The sequence below is a fragment of the Trifolium pratense genome, linkage group LG7 (genome assembly GCF_020283565.1).
Source record: "Trifolium pratense cultivar HEN17-A07 linkage group LG7, ARS_RC_1.1, whole genome shotgun sequence".
In the NCBI taxonomy this organism is placed as follows: domain Eukaryota; kingdom Viridiplantae; phylum Streptophyta; class Magnoliopsida; order Fabales; family Fabaceae; genus Trifolium; species Trifolium pratense.
Window position 1 is genome coordinate 18,919,941 of NC_060065.1, and position 19,835 is coordinate 18,939,775.

A 19,835-nucleotide genomic window follows, 5' to 3' on the forward strand; every position below is an offset into this window, starting at 1 on the left:
ACCGCGACCTGCCGGTAGAACCAAAGTTATCAAATAAAGTGTGACCCTAACCGCGACCTGCCGGTAGAACCAACACTATAAAGTTCTTATCTCAAGAACAATGTTCTTATCACAAGAACAAAGAAAAAGTTCTCACAAGAGAAACTCTCAAATTAGATTATATTTCAAGTTGTTTGAAAAGTACATGATAGTCCTATTTATAGCATATCCTTACATAGTAGGATTTATTGTCCACTACCATACATTCATCATAGGACTTAGAAAATTTCCACTAACATGCTTATAAATTCCCACAAGCCACTATAATGACTTAGTGCACCACTAGGAAGCATCTAGAGAGCCTAGGGAGCAACTAAAGGTCATCTAAAAACCCTCCAAATACCAAAAACGAAAATTACAATAAAAATAAAGAAAATTGGACTTAATTGTTTTCTATTTAGTCCAATATTATTAGACCATACATTAGCCCAAAGATGCTTCTTATCATGTGAAATGAGCTTCAAGTTGGGCTCAAGCATCTTCATCCAAATATTTATTTGTGCATTTTTTTATAAGTTTCCTTCCACATGCTTAGGGAATTCATAATCGTATCATTCTCTCCCTCTTCAAGAGGATTTGTCCTCAAATCCAAACCTGCATAAATAACTAAAGGATTAGTAAAAAAAATTCTCTCTTTTGGATATTCCCTTTCTTTTTGCAAGTTGAATTTTTCTTCTTCAATCTTCTCAAAGTTGACATCTTTTTCAACCTCCTCATTTATTTTTCTCTCATACATTTCCTTCGCTTCACATTCATGTTTCTTTTCTTCTTTTCTCTCAATATTTTCTTTCTCCTCCACTTCTATAACATCATTATATTTTCTCTCACAATTTTCCATCTTCTCTACTTCCTTTTCTTTACTTCTCTCAAAAGTAAGATTTCTATCTTCTTCACTAACTTCTCCCGGAGATAAAAACTCTAGAGTACAAGAAGTAAAAGAAGCATTATTAGAAGGAATGATGACATTTTCGGTAGCCACAAAAATGCTATCAATTTCTTTTTCAATAATCTCTTCTTTTTCTTTCTCACTCTTAGGAATGGTGACATTTTCGATAGCCACAAAAATGTTCTCAATTTCTTTTTCAATAATCTCTTCTCCCTTCACTTCCCTTTCAAGTTTCTCCTTGCTCTCTTGTTTTCTTTTCTCTCTATCAATCTCTTTATTTTGGAAGTTACCCCAAAATACATCAAAATTTGCAATATGTTTTTTTGTTTGTCCCTCACTTCTCATTCTTCTATTTTCTATCTCTTTTTCTCCGTCTCTTTTTTTATAATTTTTTCTATAATTCCTCTCTATGCGATCAAACTTTTCATGAAGCTTTTGAAATTCTTGAAATAATAACTTTTCCAGATGTTTCATGGAGACATGCTTTTCTTTCTCCATTTTTTTTTTCAACTATTTTTGTTTTAACAAGATAAAAAAAAAACGATAGATCAAACCTGATTTCAAGAGCCGAAGCTCTGATACCAACTGATAAGCGACTGCTTAGGATCGTTTTGAAAATAGGTAAAAGAGGAACTTGACCCTAACCGCGACCTGCCGGTAGAACCAAAGTTATCAAGGAAAAGAGGAACTTGACCCTAACCGCGACCTGCCGGTAGAACCAAAGTTATCAAATAAAGTGTGACCCTAACCGCGACCTGCCGGTAGAACCAACACTATAAAGTTCTTATCTCAAGAACAATGTTCTTATCACAAGAACAAAGAAAAAGTTCTCACAAGAGAAACTCTCAAATTAGATTATATTTCAAGTTGTTTGAAAAGTACATGATAGTCCTATTTATAGCATATCCTTACATAGTAGGATTTATTGTCCACTACCATACATTCATCATAGGACTTAGAAAATTTCCACTAACATGCTTATAAATTCCCACAAGCCACTATAATGACTTAGTGCACCACTAGGAAGCATCTAGAGAGCCTAGGGAGCAACTAAAGGTCATCTAAAAACCCTCCAAATACCAAAAACGAAAATTACAATAAAAATAAAGAAAATTGGACTTAATTGTTTTCTATTTAGTCCAATATTATTAGACCATACATTAGCCCAAAGATGCTTCTTATCATGTGAAATGAGCTTCAAGTTGGGCTCAAGCATCTTCATCCAAATATTTTTTTGTGCATTTTTTTATAAGTTTCCTTCCACATGCTTAGGGAATTCATAATCGTATCATCATTCTTTCTGCTTTCCTCTACAATTTCTCTACTCGTTCATTCTTCCTCCTTTCTATCTACAATTTCTCTACCCATTATCCGACCCTAGGACCGACTAATCCAAGGGGACCAATTTCACCGCCCACTTGCGGGGACCCCATTTAAAACTAGAGTATTTTTTTTCTCTGTACGAACTTAGTATACCAAAATTGACACCAGGGGGAATCAAACCTGATACAATGAGATTGGCACAAAGGGGAATCAGACCCATGGTTATCAAAACCGGACCGGACCGGCCGGTCAGACCGATCGGACCGTGAACCGATCATGAAAATGGTTTGATTATGAGCAAAAATCGGATAGGAAACCAACCGGCAAAAAAACGCGTGAACCGATTTTAACCGGGTTGAACCGGCGAACCGGCCGACACGGTCCAAGCGGTTCTGCATATTTTTTTTTAAAAACAAGGCAAAACGACCTTGTTTTAACTTTAAAAAAAAAAAAAAGAATCTGAAACAAAACAACACGTCGTAAGAATAGGAAAGATTTGTTTTTCATCGTAAGAATTGATTTTTTTGAAGGCAGTATGTTGTCAATTGATGTTATGGTGCTATTTTGTGTTATTGAATTTAGTTTATTATATAATTTTTAATTTGGTTTGAATTATAAATTTTATTTTATTTTGAATTGTGATATTTTATCTTTTTAATGTGTGAAATTGTGAAATATTGAGCAATTATTCATATATTAATTAAAATATATATTTAATTAAAAACGGTTTGACCCCGGTTGAACCCGGTCCGACCAATTGAAACTTGAACCGGTGAGCTCGCCGGTTTGATGATCGGTCCGGTTCTGACAACCTTGATCAAACTTGATACCTTGAGAGAAGCATACTCCAAGGACTCAAGCCAACACCACTGGACCGACCCCAAGTGGGTTTACTCATTCTTTCTCCATTCATTCTCTCTTGAATTTCTCATTTGCTAATATTTCAACTTTTAAATTTAAGATTTATTTGCTAATTTTTAAAAAAGACTCATTTTATTTTATGATATTTGTAATATTTAAACTTATTTGAATCATTGTTTAATTTAGTATTAAAGTGTTTTGAAAAGATATATTTTTTTATTTGATTATAATATATGGATTTAATTTATATACACCGACGGTGTAAAATAATTTTACACCGTCAATCAATATCAACCATGTTTTCCATCACTTCACCCACTTTCTTGATATGACATGGCAAAATGATGGTTATTTATTGGACGATTGTGTAAAACTATTTTACACCGTCGATGCATATCAATTAAACTCATAATATATTATTTGTGAAAATAAAACATTTTAATTTTTAAATATCTTAAAGTCTAATATCATGGTTTTGTTGATTGAAAGGTGAGACATGAGATTATGTGAGAATCAATATTGAATGATAAAAACCAACACCCTGAAATGGGTGCTCGTGGTTTGGCTCGATTTTGCGCATAAAAGTCATCCTAATCGCGAGATAAAAATACATGCGGTTTGGTTTGGTTCAGTTGATTTTTAAAAGGTCATCCAAACCAAACCAAACCAAACCTAACCAATGTGGTTAAGGTTGATTAGGCTTGTGCGGTTTATGACGATATAAAAAATATGACAACATTTCCAACTTGTTACAAAATAAACATAAGAAATTTTAATTTCTTTTATTGTTTACATGACACAATATGCATATACATAAATTGCATATACATAATAACTTATTTTTAATTAATACAAATAGTATGGTTATGGATTGCGGGAAATGATACTTTTTGACAACCTACTGTTTTATGAACTCAATTTGGGTTGATTGATAATAGTTGATAGAGTTAAGTTAAATATTGCGGTTTGGTTCGGTTTTCTGAAATGAAAACCGCAAACCAAACTGTGCGGTTTAGAAGAAAAATGATCCGTGCAGTTAAAACTAAATGCGGTTTTTTGCGGTTTCGATTTGGATTGGTTCGATTTGCGATTTTACTTTTGGATTGGTTCGGATACGATTACCCTACCTGAAACTAAGTTTGTGCTTATAACATGCCTCAGACACACCTTATATGGAGTAACATGAGAATTCTCTTTTTCATTTTCTCCTATCTAATATGCAGTAACATAATTCCATGACCATTACTAGTCAAATTTCACTTTCATCATACAGTTGATTAATAAGGACAAGCAAAGAGAGATTGATCTGAAGTACACCTACATTGGCTACATGATCATGCATTTAATTTAAGAATAAGCAAAGAGATATTGCCTCCTAAATTACAAAATATGGCTTGAAGATAAATATTCACTACAAGAAATGTATCACTACAAACTATTTAGTCTACATATAATTTTATAGTCGAAGGACATCATTTACTTCCAGTCATTGTTATTTCCAGATCCTACAGGTAACCCTTAAGCTTAAACTCTTTCTGGTCACCACCTGAAAAGAAGAGCGCCATATTCCTCTGAATAATGAGTCCGTCAAAACTGTCCTGGATATTGGAGTGGCTTTCCCTGATGCTTCTTGGCACTCCTTGCCAAACCATCTTCCTTCCATTTCCGCCTACCTCAAGACTGTAGCTATACTTTTTTTTTTGCTTCGCTATCATCACCCATAAACCGCAAAAAGGCTATGTAGACAGGAGCAGCTCCAAGTTGAAAAGTTTCAAAATGTAGACAAAAGTACTGACCGTAACAGCTGAAAACCTGGAAACCAGTGTGGATTAGTGTGTAATCCATAAATCACAGAAAAGCCAATTATTCTGTTTATATGTGAGTAAATAGAGTTAATTACATGACTAATTACATGGCTTAAATTCTAAATTTTCATTATCTGATGCAGACAGATACATTTACTTCCCAAACATGCCCCAAATTATACAATAGAAGGACGGAAGAAGAAAGTTTAGCAAAACTATACCGTTAACATCCATGTGGCATTTTCGACTTCATGGGGATTTGATTTGACATAACGATGGTTAAAAGTGCTACCATTGTGCATGTCCACTTTTTGATCTTCTTTTAGATGGTTCACCAGGTAGGATATATCACCCACAATAGAGCATTGGGAACCAGCATATGGACAGTTATAAGGTCTATATGAACATTGAGATTCATGTTCTGACTTGTCGTAGTATGGATATATTCCGATGCACCCAAAAGCTTTGTATTTACAAGGGAGTGCAAAAGATGAAGCCACCTTCTCCAATGCTAGACATCTAATATTTCCCAGCTCATGCCTACTAGTAGGGCACCGGTTATGTACCCTGGGTTTGCAATCTGTACATATAGTATGACCATTTGAACACTGCAAAATATTGTCAAAATGGATAAGTTAAGCAAGACATGGGATAATAAATATTAAGCGATGAAATTTACATCCCAATCTTATGATATTGGTTATGAACTTATGTTTTGTGATCCTGCTATGCTATCGCTCCCGACCCTACCTAATTAATTGCGTAGAATGTTTCGATCCTAGTAGCGATCTTACAAGTGACGATATTGCCTCCCCCTCCTAATCTAAGATAAACTCCAAACTTATTAATCCATTCTACTATTCTAAAATTTGGACCAAATACATTAAAAATATATAAAAAAAAAATGACCAATTTTTGTTTATATCTGAGACCGGAGTAGTACTAAGTTTGTGCTTATGACAAGCCTTAGAGATAATTTTTAGTTTAAGTTACTACGAAAAAGAGAATTTGTTTTTTCCTTTTCTCCAATCTAATATGCAGCAGTAACACCATTCCATGATCATTTTCGGTCAATTTCACTTTTCCATCTATGTCATCATATTGTTTTTTTTTGAAGAAAAGCTCAGTATTTTAATGGTCCAAAAAACACGCTTTCTCAAGAACATAAAAAATCAACAACAAAACCATCATAAGTAAATCATAAATAACCTGATGAATTGGAGGGTACATGGGATTCAGGCATACAGGACAATCTAAAAGCTCACGAATACTGCTTAAAATTCCATCAGGTTTGGGAGCAGTTTGTGCAGGATCATTCATCAATTCACCAACATCTATTGATTCTTCAACTTGAGGAGGATCAACATCACTGTTACTCCGTATAGCATCAAAGAGTGGATTACTCAATGCCATCCTAGCAAGAGCAATCAATCACCAGCGGCCCTGCAAGACGAGGAAAAAACATCGGAATTAATACATAGTATTTGAAATGTGTGTAAACTTGAGGTGTCATATAGTCGAAATATGCCAACCTCTGAAAAAGAAATGATCCGTCAAAGGATTAATGTAAAGACCGTGTAATCTCAATCTAGGTATCTTAGCCTCTGTCATTTTTGGGAGATAAAAAAAAGATATCTTCTCTTTTTTCCAAGAAAACAAAATAAGAAATGCAGAAACTGCAGTAACATACCCCTAACAAAGTCATATTGCTTAAAAAAAAATCACTTAAAAATATTATCAAGTTGTTGCACAGAATAGTCAATATTGCATTTTCTTGTTAAGCAAGTAAAGAAAGGTACAAGATTAATTACATTACCCAAATTATATATTTCATATAAATTGAATTACAAAATCAATGCAAGCATCAATGACACAGGACGATGCAGCAAAAATATTTCATACATTTGTTTGTCGTAGATAATAAATTTCGTTCAATTGTGTTAATCACTACAGATAATGGATCTCAAAGTTTCACATTAAAGATTCATCTGGTTCCTATGCTATGTTTCACAAACAATGAACCTACAACACCGTTGTTATTGGTTATAATACATTACATCATATCGTAGAATCTTCATCCAGTAAATATCTTAGGACCTTGTCATCATAGAAATCCAAAGTGTCGGTTTCAGTAAACATCTCATCCAACGAGAGTATTTTATCTTCAATTGTGTTTTCAGATATCAATCTTGAAACAGACACCGGCTGTGTAACACGAGCGACCAACTCTTCTTCCGTAGATTTTCTACATGCATCTAACAGAAAGACTCTGCATTCAGCATTTATGAGAATTTGTTTTCTGCGAGCAGTCTCAAAGTCGACCAACAAGACTACTGGTCCATCACTGTTTTCAAATTTCTTGATACTATTTTCACAGTATTTCATTTTTTTGGTAGTATAGATAAGACAATTGAAACCAGCATGATGCAAATGAACATGAAAATAGCAAAGTGCATCGTCATAACGTGTAAATATGACCGACTTTGAATTGGTAGAGGTATCTTGTCGCAGAAGTTTCATCAGAATTTCCAGCTTAGTATCTGGCCTTGTTTCGGAGAACATGTCATCTATAGTGAGTAAACCTCTACAATAAGGACATAAACCTTTGTTTCTGGCACAAGCGAACCATTTTCTGATGCAGTTTCGGCAGAAAATATGAGTACATCTTGTGATTAGTGCATGAGAAGGAGTAGATAGACAAATTGAACAATCAACTTTTTCTTGCAGTACCCTCCTAGTTAGGATTGATTCCAATTTGAGGTTTGTTGAAACATCTGCATAACAATACAATTACATTCATTTGATTAAAAACCAATACAGAAGATCACTTGGAAATAGGCAGAAGAATATCGGTGTTTAACAACAATATCGGATAACTTATTAACCATCAATTGAACTTAATTAACCACAAAGATAAAAGTCATTAATCGCAATTTCATGTTTATTCCCGCCAGTTACATCTAGATTTGTACACTTGAAAACTAATCACATTTAGATAAATGTTGACACTTGCTCTAACATTCACTTTCTTATCGAATGAAATAAGTGTAGGTTCCGACATTTTATAACTAAAAACTGTTGATTTTTTTTAGGTTCGTTGAATAATTAATGTATCTGATGCAATACCCTAAAAAGTGAGTCGTTTCTCAAGAAAAGGACAGAGGGAGTACTAAATAAATGAATAAAAATAGCGATTTTGTTAATTAAATGAAAGAAAGAAAAAAAAAAAACGGTTGAATTTTATAAATGAATAAATTTAGGGTTTAGCATTACTAACCTTGTTGTTCAAATTGTAGAGGAACAAGATCATTCTCAAACTTATATAGTTTAAAATGTATACAAATTTTGCGGAGTTTTGGAAGCAGACGCAGGAACAATTCCTTATAGTTCTTGTTCTCAGTAAAACAAATTCTTGATTCTTCAAACAGAGTTTGGTAATGCGCACGTGTTGTCAACGAAAGTTGAGCGAAATGAGTTGTGAATTTTACGTCTTTGTTGTGTTTACGGCGTTTATGTGGTGGTGAAAGTGCCATTAATTCGATGATTTTCTTGAAGAAGAGAAAGAAAGGGTTTGCGTGAGAAAAAAGTTAGGCTCAGTGTAATAATGAAAATAATGAATGAATGATAGAGTTAAGGAAAGAATAGTGCGTAGGGTTGCCTTTTATATTAGTTTGCAACCCTAGCTTTGGGTTGGGCCTCCAAGTGTGTGTTGGGCCTCCAACTTTTCATTTTTATAAATAATTTATTGTATTTCTTAATTTATGATTTAATTAATTTTCAAGTCTCCTTACCAAGGTCTCTGAACAAAAAGAATGTGTATTATTACCGATTTTTAGTTTTTTTTTTCATTTTTTTTATTTTTATTGATCTTTAGTTTTTTTTCTTAACGGGGCGTTTGTTTCACTTCTTAAAATAATATTCCCAGGATACTGAGGCTGGAAATAAATAAACCCACGTTTGGTATATTGGAACAAAAAAAAAGCCTTGGAATAAAAAGTACCCAGGAACCTCAAACTACCCACTTTCTCCCCACGTTCTTCTCCAATTTATTCCCATGAGATGAGGGCTGGAAAATTTTGTTCCCAGAAACCATGAACCCATGTTCTACTGTCAAAACTCATTTTTACCCTTTGATTTACCCGCTCAATCTTCTCTCCAAAACAATTTCCACGTTGAAACAATTGCTTTATATTCTACTAAATTGTTTGTTCATCACCAACTTGCAATTTTTTCCTGGCTCTGGGTTTCTCCTTGTTGTTCCAGGTAATATGATCTACTTCTTTTAAACTCTTTCAATTTTTCCACTCTCAGATTTGTATGTTGTTGTTTGCTACTTTTTTTCTCGATAATTTGCTACTTTTTCCACTCTCACGTTGATTTTTTTTTTTTAATATAAATTAGTGTGAGAGTATGGTGAAAGAAGCAAGGAGTGGAATAAGGGGAATATGGTTTTAGTTGATTATTGATATATTTTTCTTGGAACAGAGATGACTATCATTTGTTTGTTTGAATTTTTTTTATGAGATAAAGATACCAATAAATTACACAATTTTAGGCTAGAAAAAAGCAAAAAATCAAACAAACTCGTGGAACACCACCAACCAGGAACAACAACAATAAGTAAACAATAACCATTTTGTTTCTTCCATTTTGTTTCTGTGATTGTTTTTTCGCTATGAATACTCCTGAATTGAGGAAGAAGTTTGTGGTCATGCTGTTACGTAACAATGGTTTTCAGTAGAATTTTGCATATTTACTATTTCGAATATTTTATTAAGAAAAACACTTATGTAGGATTTTTCTTTGGTGATTTTATTGTTTAGTTGTTTTTATCATTGTTAAGTAAAAAACTCATGTACGAATTGTCTTTGAATCTTTTTATTTATTGAAGTGTTACTTTTGCCGTAACTGTTTAGTTGTTTTTCTGCTATGCTTATTTCTAGAACAAGATGAGTTCTTTCCAGTAACGGCAAATTCCGAACCTGAAGCTTTAGAAGATACCTTTAACAGACAACAAGATGGTGGTTCAACTGTTACTGCTAGCGGCGGCGATGTTGATGTTAATCATATGGAACTATCAACATCGTTTTCTGGAACAGAAGGGTTGCACTATTCTTTACTGGAAATCTCATAATTTTAAATGAGATTTGTTGATAATTATAATTATTAATCTTTGCAATTAGTAAACAAAAAAAAAAGTGTTGAGTAAGGTGATGGGTGGAATGAACGAATGAGTACATTAATTCTGATGCACACTTTATAATTATAATAACAATATCAGGAGTTGTGTAAAAAAAAATTTTGACGCAAGGAGTTGTGTAAATTTTAGACATTGATACAAACAGATTTTGAAAATACGGTGATAATCACGAATAGATTTTGTAGATCCCCAAGGTAATATATATGGTTGGTTTCATTGTATATACAGCAGGGGTATTTTGATAATTTTAATATTCATTCCCAGGAATATACATCCAAAACCAAACATAGTTTAGTTATTCCTTGAAATTTTTTAACAAAAAATGTCCAGGAATAAAGTTACTAACCAAACACTTTTTTCCCTATTTTCCTGGGAATAAGATTCCCACTTTCATATTCCAGGGAAAGTTAAACATGGGAATCAATTGTGTATCCATGAAACAAACGCCCCCTAAGGCAAATTATTAGTAGTTAGTATTACAATGTTATGTTAATTTTTTTTCCTTGCCATAATTTTTTCAACTGCGATTGAGATGAGGCTGAAACGACTTAATGCCAGAACTGACCCCAAATCATATTAGGTGGTCTAGATACTGATGATGAAAAAAAAAAGTTATGAACTATTAGTCCTTTATTTTAACTTCTATTAGTCCTTTGCTTAAACGTTGTCGGAGAAAAAATCCGTCAAAAAAGCATCCAAAAATTAAAAACAAAAACATTTGTGGCAGTTTTAGTGGCTTTAGCAGCAGTTTGAAACCGCCGAAAAAAAAGGTAGGAAAAAATTCAAACATAGGAATTTTCGGCAGTTTCAAAACAAATTTTAGGGGCCAATCTTTTTTTTGTTTGTTGAAATTTGAAAATACTGCCGCAAAGGCTATACATATATAGCGGCTGTCCAAAACCGCCGAAAATGTACAGCTTTGCGGCATTTTAATCCGCCGGTAATGTTTAGGCGCCCATTCTTTTTTTCTTCAAACAATTCAAACTACAATTTCTCCACCATATTTTCCTCTGATTTTCTCCCTACTCTATATATGTCCTTCATTTTTTTGTTGAGGCAATATATGTCCTTCATTTCTCCACCACATTTAATCTCATTTCTTTAAGTTTTCTTCTCTCTATACTCATCTCTCTCTCTCTCTCTCTCTCTCTCTCTCTCTCTCTCTCTCTCTCTCTCTCTCTCTCTCTCTCTCTCTCTCTCTCTCTCTCTCTCTCTCTCTCTCTCTCTCTCCCTTCTCTCTACAATTTCTCTACTCATTCTCTCTTCCTTCTCCCTACAATTTCCCTACTCATTCTTTATGCTTTCCTTCTACAATTTCTCTACTCATTCATTCTTTCTCCTTTCTATCTACAATTTCTCTACTCATTCTTTCTCCATTCATTCTCCCTACAATTTCTCATTTGCTAATATTTAAAATTTTAAATTTAAGATTTATTTGCTAATTTGATTAAAAAAAGACTCATTTTCTGATATTTGTAATATTTAAACTTATTTGAATCATTGTTTAATTTAGTATTAAAGTGTTTTGAAAAGATATAATTTTTTTTATTTGATTATAATATATTATTTGTGAAAATAAAACATTTTAATTTTTAAATATCTTAAAAGTCTAATATCTTGGTTTTGTTGATTGAAGAAAGGTGAGACATGAGATTATGGGAGAATCAATATTGAATGAAAAAACCAACACCCTGAAACTAAGTTTGTGCTTATAACATGCCTCAGACACACCTTATATAGAGTATAAGAGTAACATGAGAATTCTCTTTTTCATTTTCTCCTATCTAATATGCAGTAACATAACATCATCATTCCATGACCATTACTAGTCAAATTTCACTTTCATCATGCATTTAATTTAAGGATAAGCATAGAGAGATTGCCTCCTAAATTACAAAATATGACTAGAAGATACATATTCACTACAAGAAAAGTATCACTACAAACTATTTATATAATTTCTAGTCGAAGGACATCATTTACTGCCAGTCATTGCTCTTTCCAGATCCTACCGGTAACCCTTAGCTTCAACTCTTTCCGGTCACCACCTGAAAAGAAGAGTGCCATATTCCTCTGAATAATGAGTCCATCAAAACTGTCCCGAATATTGGAGTGGCTTTCCCTGATGCTTCTTGGCACTCCTTGCCAAACCATCTTCCTCCCATTTCCGCCTACCTCAAGACTGTAGCTATACTTTTTTGCTTCGCTATCATCACCCATAAACCGCAAAAAGGCTATGTAGACAGGAGCAGCTCCAAGTTGAAAAGTTTCAAAATGTAGACAAAAGTACTGACCGTAACAGCTGAAAACCTGGAAATAGGCAGAGTAAAAGTTTCAAAATAGTTCTTTAAAATATAAAACTCGAAGTTACTCAGATATTCCACAATTGGCAATATTGGAATTATCTTGTTTATATGTGAGCAAAGAAAGTCATATTACATGAATAATTACGTGGCTTAAATTCTAAATTATCATCAACTGATGCAGACAGACACATTTACTTTCAAACATGCCCCAAATTATACAATAGAAGGACGGAAAAAGTTTAGCAAAACAATACCGTTAACATCCATGTGGCATTTTCTACTTCATGAGGATTTGATTTGACATAACGATGGTTAAAAGTGCTACCATTGTGCATGTCCACTTTGTGATCTTCTTTCAAATGGTTCACCAGATAGGATATATCACCCACAATAGAGCATTGGGAACCAGCATATGGACAGTTATAAGGTCTATATGAACATTGAGATTCATGTTCTGACTTGTCGTAGTATGGATATATTCCGATGCACCCAAAAGCTTTGTATTTACAAGGGAGTGCAAAAGATGAAGCCACCTTCTCCAATGCTAGACATCTAATATTTCCCAGCTCATGCCTACAAGTAGGGCACCGGTTATGTACCCTGGGTTTGCAATCTGTACATATAGTATGACCGTTTGAACACTGCAATATTGTCAAAATGGATAAGTTAAGCAAGACATGGTATTAATAAATATTAAATGATGAATACATCCCAATCTTATGATATTGGTTTCGAACTTATGTTTTGTGATCGTGCTATGCTATCCCTCCCAACCCTACATAATTAATTGGGTAGAATCTTTTGATCCTAGTAGCAATCTTACAAGTGACTATATTGCTGCCCCCTCCTAATGTAAGATAAACCCCAAATTTATTAATCCATTCTACTATTCTAAATTTGGATCAAATACATAAAAAAATTTGACCAAATTTTGCTTATATTTGAGACCGGAGTAGCACTAAATGAGAATTTGTTTTAGATTAAGTTACTACGAAAATGAGAATTTGTTTTTTAATTTTCTCCAATCTAATATGCAGTAACACCATTCCATAATCATTTCCAGTCAATTTCACTTTTCCATCTATATTAACTCATCATATTGTTTTTTGAAGAAAAACCCAGTGTTTTAATGGTCCAAAAAACACGCTTTCTCAAGAATGCGAAAAATTAACGACAAAAACATAAATCATAAATAACCTGATGAATTGGAGGGTACATGGGATTCAGGCATACAGGACAATCTAAAAGATCACGAACACTGCTTAAAATTTCAGCAGGTTTAGGAGCAGTTTGTGCAGGATCATTAATCAATTCACCAACATCTATTGACTCTTCAATTTGAGGAGGATCAACATCACTGTTACTCCGTATAGCATCAAAGAGTGGATTACTCAATGCCATCTTAGCAAGAGCAATCACCAGCAGCCCTGCAAGACGAGAAAAAAACATCGGAATCAATACATAGTTAAGTATTACATGCACTGGCTAGTTTCTTCCATGAAAACCAATTACTTAAATGACAAACACTGGGAAATATATCATCATCTTCGCTGGATTACAGGATCAAACTTGGTTTCAAAGCAAATGTAGAAACTCTAGAATAGCAGAATGGATTAATAAATTATAAATTTAGATTGACTGAATCTATGAAAGATAAACAACACACATCAAGCATTCAAAAGAACAAACATTTGTCATTGAAAATACAACACAAATCCAATCATACAGGTTCCACTACATACCAAATCTATATTTATGGCTTTTGGAGTCATTTTATGCTTCCCGTCTCATGTACAAAAAGGAAAAAGGAGTTATCGTTGTGCTTTGTCAAATATCAGGTTTTCAAAAAAGACCAACGATGTTATTTAAGAATCTCTTTCACAATAAAGTTTAATCATGAACAATAGCTACATTACATTTTCACTGTGCATAAGAGCAACAGGACTGACCAAGTAACTTTGTCAAACTACAAATTTTAGGGAGGCATGCCGTCCGCAACATTGACTAGAATATTTTACCCTATTTAATAATATGTTTACATTTAAAAAATAAAATTTGACACGGTGCTTCACAACATTGCAAAAAAAGTTAATTAACATGACCAAGTCAAATAAACGAATACATTGGTTTGACCAGGCTTGATTAGGTACGAATAAACGAGGCCAATAGAATACAGAATAAAGAAAGACAAGAAAAACAAAAAAAAGTTAATTAACATGACCAAGTCAAATGTAAACATTGCAGGCATCAGGTCAATGAACTTGTTCTCAAGGGAGGTATAAAAAAGACAGGAGTAAAAAGACAACAAAGAAACAATTGAATTGTAAATTGTCGCCTTCCTAAGTACCGCCTTTGTAATATGAATCGTCATCTGCTAAAATAAGGCAGGTTTTGTATCTTCCTTTGTGTACATTAATGAAAGACATTTTGACATTGCATGGAAATGAATGCGAAGGAAGACATGAATGTCACCAAACACACTCGGTATCAGAAACTGAAAACGCTTACCAATCTAAAATAGTCTGCCTACCGGGCAACCATGTTGTTAAATGGCAGCTGTGGTGTCATTACGGCGAATGGCGTGGCAGATTTTTCGCCAGCTGCTATAGGCAATTTGCGAAGGAATGTTCAACATGGCAGCACCATAGGCCGCAATGACTTGTTTATATGGGGGATTTTTGCCTTTCACCATCAACAACACATTTGGGCAATCAAAGTATGCTCTAAACAAATCTAAACCTCAAGAATCAAACTACGAAAGACACATTGATCTGACAAAGGCACCCAACAATCATCAAGACCAATATCATACCACTAGAAAGCAAACTAAAATAACTTTGCCAAAAAATTACACATTAACTAGGCTAAGCTTTCGCTAGTACCGTGTTCTCTTCTCATTAAAATCAACACACATTATACCAAACATACCACAAAACAAAAGAGATCATACTAAGAAAAGCCAAAATTAGCCACACATGCACATAATATAATACTATAACACACTCATTTTCTTTTTCAGTGTTAACGCTGCAATTCTCAGGGAAAGGGGCCCTGGTAATCTAGAGTTCGGCTGCCAGGTGAGTAAAGTAAAGTCTAGCCTAGAATTATTCCTCTCGGAAATCGAACTCGGATTCTCCCAAACGATTTGTCACAGGGGAGGTCATTAAGAACTTTAGCCCACCCAATCACTGATGCATTTGTTGGTTGAGGTTAGGGATATAACACACTCATTTTGAACATTCACAACTCAAATGCCACCCATATTCCAAAACACCCCATTGATTGAAAAACCAAACAAATAAAAAGGAACCTAAGCAAAAGACCAAACATAAACCTTAAACTGAACAAACTGTGCAAACCATTAAAAAGCACAGGGTGATTAAAACCCTAACCTCAACCAACAAATGCATGATGCATAACATTTCAAAATCAAACAACAGATCTACCAGAAACACAAATAAAAATAAAAACCCAAAAATAAAAACAGGGAAAAGACACAAAAATCGAACTTTGATAATCACAGTAGTAATTATAAAACTAAAATTTAAAAATTGAAGAAACCCATAAAGTAAAAACTAGAATGAAGGTGAAGAGAAAAATACCTGGAACGATAAATTGATCAGAAGAATGAGATGAAAAAGGAAATAGGGTTTTGGATTTTCAACAAACGAAGTGTATAATAAATTGAATGAAGTGTGCGCGTCTTGAAGTGGAACAAGAATTTTCAAATTAAAGATTTTTCTCGGGAAAATGCGGAAAAGAAAAGGGGAAAAAAAGGCTTAAAAAATTGTAGGACCACGCTCCTTCATTCACTTGTTCATTTTTTTGAACTTCAAATTCAAAAGAAATTTCTTAACTTTGACTATACCTTCGAGTTCGGCTGAAGTCAACTTGGTTAAATTTTATATTGGAGTCAAGAAATATTCCCTATATTATTAATTGAGTCATGCTAAACAATGCCCTTGAGGCACTAGTTAAACATACTAAAAAAGAAAACAAATGATAAAGTTAATTATGAGAGAGAATAACTTTTCACATCATTAAAACATTGAATACACTATTTACGAGATAAAATTTCTATATTTGTATCTTTAACTAGTGCCCAGCATTTTCCTTATTAATTATAAGTAAAAGTTAATATTTCAGGTTTATTGAATAAGTTATGTATTTGGACTATAATGTAGACCAAATATATCATTTTTTCATTGAACCTAGAAAATGAATTTTTGCATATAATTAAGGATGGAGGAAGTAGATATTTAAGTACATTTAGGCTTCGTGTGGTTGAGTAGAAAGAAAAAGGAAAGAATGAAAATTACACAAATTAATAAATGAATTTAGACTAATTTTAGTCCAAATTCATTCATTGATTTTTTTAAAAAATTTCTCTCTCTTTCTTTTCACTCAACCAAATGAACCCTTAGTTCAAAGTTTGAATTATGCAGGATGCGAATGAAAAAAGATTTGTTAGTTACTACTCAATCCATATAAATGGTTTTTGACTATATTCGGACCAAACTGATTTTGATCCCTAAAAAAAAGGTTCGAATAGGACCAAATTGATTAACGGATATGTTTTTAAGGGACCTATTCGGACATTTTTTTCTTTAAAGGACCTATTCAGATATTTTTTTCTTTAAGGGACCAATGTGAAATAAAAAATATATTTAAGAGACCATTTTACTAATTAAGCATTTATTTAATTAACATAAAAAATATTATTCCGTTCGGTACTATATGTAAAATATATTTAACTTTTTAGATATTCATTATAGACTTGATGTATAAACAATAATATAGTCTAAATACATAAATTTTACCGGTACTTAAGATAAGTTAAAGAGTTTTTTTGTTCAAAGGAATGGTTTCGACCAAAAAAAATGCAAAAACAGAAAATATTAGACTTGCCATACACGATGAAACAAGGATAGGATGCAAGGCAATGTTATATTTACAAAAAAGGAAGTGAAGATAGATGGATTGTTTCAAGATTTCTAAGGACCATAATCATGAACTATTTTCTCCTAAAAGTTCACAGCTTCTTCGAGTGCATGGAAAGAAAACTAAAGTGGAAAAAAAAAAAATTTATTGATGTGCTAGGTGATTCTGGTTTAGGTCCTAGCAAAATAACACCTGGCTCATGTAATGAAAGTGGCGGTGTTGATAATATTTGATTTAGCCAAAAAAAAAGAAAAGTATAATAAGAAGGTGAATTCTTCGGTACACTTATTATGTGGATGTGTACCGGTACACCGCTGATGTGGTTAACAAGTGGCAGACATTTAATGCAGATTTTGTTTCTTTATTAAATTTTCTATATTAAACACTATTTTATAATATTTGCAAATATATCCTTAACATAAATATAACAATCAATTTTGTTCCACAATATAAATCAAATCTTTTAACCAAGATTTTCACGTTTTTTAAAACAATTATTTTAACATGATTAAAATATTTTGATATTATTATAATATCCTATCAAATAATATGATATTAGTATTTTAACAACATATGGTATTATTTTCTTTTCAAAAACATGTAAGATTTTAACAACTTATTATTATTATTATTATTATTATTATTATTATTATTATTATTATTATTATTATTATTGTTGTTGTTGTTGTTGTTGTTGTTGTGGTTGTTGTTGTTGGATCCAACTATGATTTTAATATATTTCAATATTATTAACTTTCAATTTTTGTTTTAATGTTATTGGTTATTAATACATATAATTATTAAAATGCATTTATTTATTTTTTTTGCACAAAAAAATTTATAATTTATAATGTGTATATATTTTATTGTAATACTATTAATATTTAGTCATTTGTAATACTCTATATGGGCATCAGATGCGGATTAGCAGGTATATAATTGTTTTTTGTCTCTGCAAAATTACTAAATTTAATTTTTCTTCTTCATAAATGAATATCATGTTTTTATCCCTACAAAATATCTATGCATGCAATTTTAGTCATGTTGTTAAGTTGATGTATAGTTATGATGATTTTGCAAATTTATATATAGAGTATTATAAAAAGTTTGTCCAAAAATAAGGAGCTCAAAATTTGATTTTTAGGTCAAATTAAATATTCTTTACTTTTATTTTGATTTAGAAAATTCATATTTAATTCATCTCATTTTGAAAAATACAAAAGTTTTGTAAATGAACTTTTTGTATTATTTCAATTAGGTCAAGTTGAACCACTTACGCAAATAAATAAACTCTTATGTATTATTCACAAGCTTGTCAAAGTATTTATGAAAAAATAACTTATGAAGATACAATTTTTGTTAGGTAAAACTTATAAATTAATATAAAAGTTTACTTATTTGTATAAAATATTTGTTATAAGCTAAAAAATAAAAGCAAAATAAAATTTGGTCCATGAGGTATTCTTAAGTAATGGTTAGTTCAGTTGGTTGAGATTTGACCATTATTTATTTGTACAAGTTATTTTTTATTTTGTTTCAAAAACAAACAAAAAAAAAAAGTTATTTTTTATAAACTAAAAAATAAGTTAATTTAAATAGGCCCTTAAAAGATCGAAATTTTCTAAAGATTAAAAATTTATGAAAAAATAAAAAGTAAAATAAAAATTGGCCCATGAGTGATTAGAAACCATGGTCATACATTAACAAAGCATACATCTTACCAACAAGAAAAATGATCATCTTGTTAATCACATATGTTTGTCTTTATATTATATTAATGTTTTGTTTTATATTGTTTAATAAAACATAAAACCTAATATTAAAACAACGTCCTAACTTTATTCCCTAATGTCATTTATGTATGCGCTGTTTTGTTTGAAGCTACTCACGAGCTAGACTCATCAAGACCCAATTTGGTCTGATATACTTGAAAGGATTAGGTACGTAGATACCCCGTGTTTATGGTAGTAGTTGCTGGTGTTTTTGGTCTTTCCTATGCTTGTGGGACTCGGCCCCATTGACTGATCATCCCTCGATCCGACGTTCAATTAGTTCTGGGTTACTTTAACAATATTTGATTTGTCAGAGGTTGATGCAAAGTTCCCACTTTGTCGGGTCTATCTCAATAATTGTATCATTTCATGATTTCAAACTATTTAGTTTGAAAAAGTCATCATCACTTGTTGCTTGTAGTAGGGAGTAGTGGGTACGTGTGTCGTTCCATGCTGACGGTTGGTTCATCGCCTTAATAGATACTAGGGACTTCTATTTTGTCTTATAGGATTAGATAAGAGTTTGTATGCTTCATTGTTCCACGTTTATTTACTTAGGGTAAGACCTAGTCCCCACTTGTAATTATCTTATTTTTCTTCTTTTTAATAATAAAATGAGCTATAAGTGGAAGACAGAAAATGATAGGGGTGCCAACATTGTTGGGATATCTATTCCTACCTTGATATATAGAATCATTTAAT

The 19,835-nt window shown here is 32.4% G+C and overlaps 2 protein-coding genes and 1 pseudogene across 2 annotated transcripts; all 3 read right to left on the minus strand.

Moving 5' to 3' along the window:
* Positions 1-4,247: 4,247 nt before the first annotated feature.
* Positions 4,248-7,121, minus strand: LOC123893781 (annotated as a pseudogene).
* LOC123893779 (putative SWI/SNF-related matrix-associated actin-dependent regulator of chromatin subfamily A member 3-like 1) lies at positions 6,722-8,527 on the minus strand. The gene is made up of 2 exons (XM_045943579.1): positions 8,192-8,527; positions 6,722-7,688 (listed from the first exon to the last, which is right to left on the minus strand). Exons 1-2 carry the CDS (start codon positions 8,445-8,447, stop codon positions 6,973-6,975), a joined length of 972 nt encoding a protein of 323 aa, XP_045799535.1. The 5' UTR covers positions 8,448-8,527; the 3' UTR covers positions 6,722-6,972.
* Positions 8,528-11,820: 3,293 nt separating this feature from the next.
* Positions 11,821-16,292, minus strand: LOC123893780 (E3 ubiquitin-protein ligase DIS1-like). The gene is made up of 4 exons (XM_045943580.1): positions 16,023-16,292; positions 13,618-13,847; positions 12,675-13,061; positions 11,821-12,424 (listed from the first exon to the last, which is right to left on the minus strand). The coding sequence occupies exons 2-4, from the start codon at positions 13,819-13,821 to the stop codon at positions 12,104-12,106; spliced, it is 912 nt and encodes a 303-aa protein (XP_045799536.1). The 5' UTR covers positions 13,822-13,847; positions 16,023-16,292; the 3' UTR covers positions 11,821-12,103.
* Between the last annotated feature and the right edge of the window lie 3,543 nt (positions 16,293-19,835).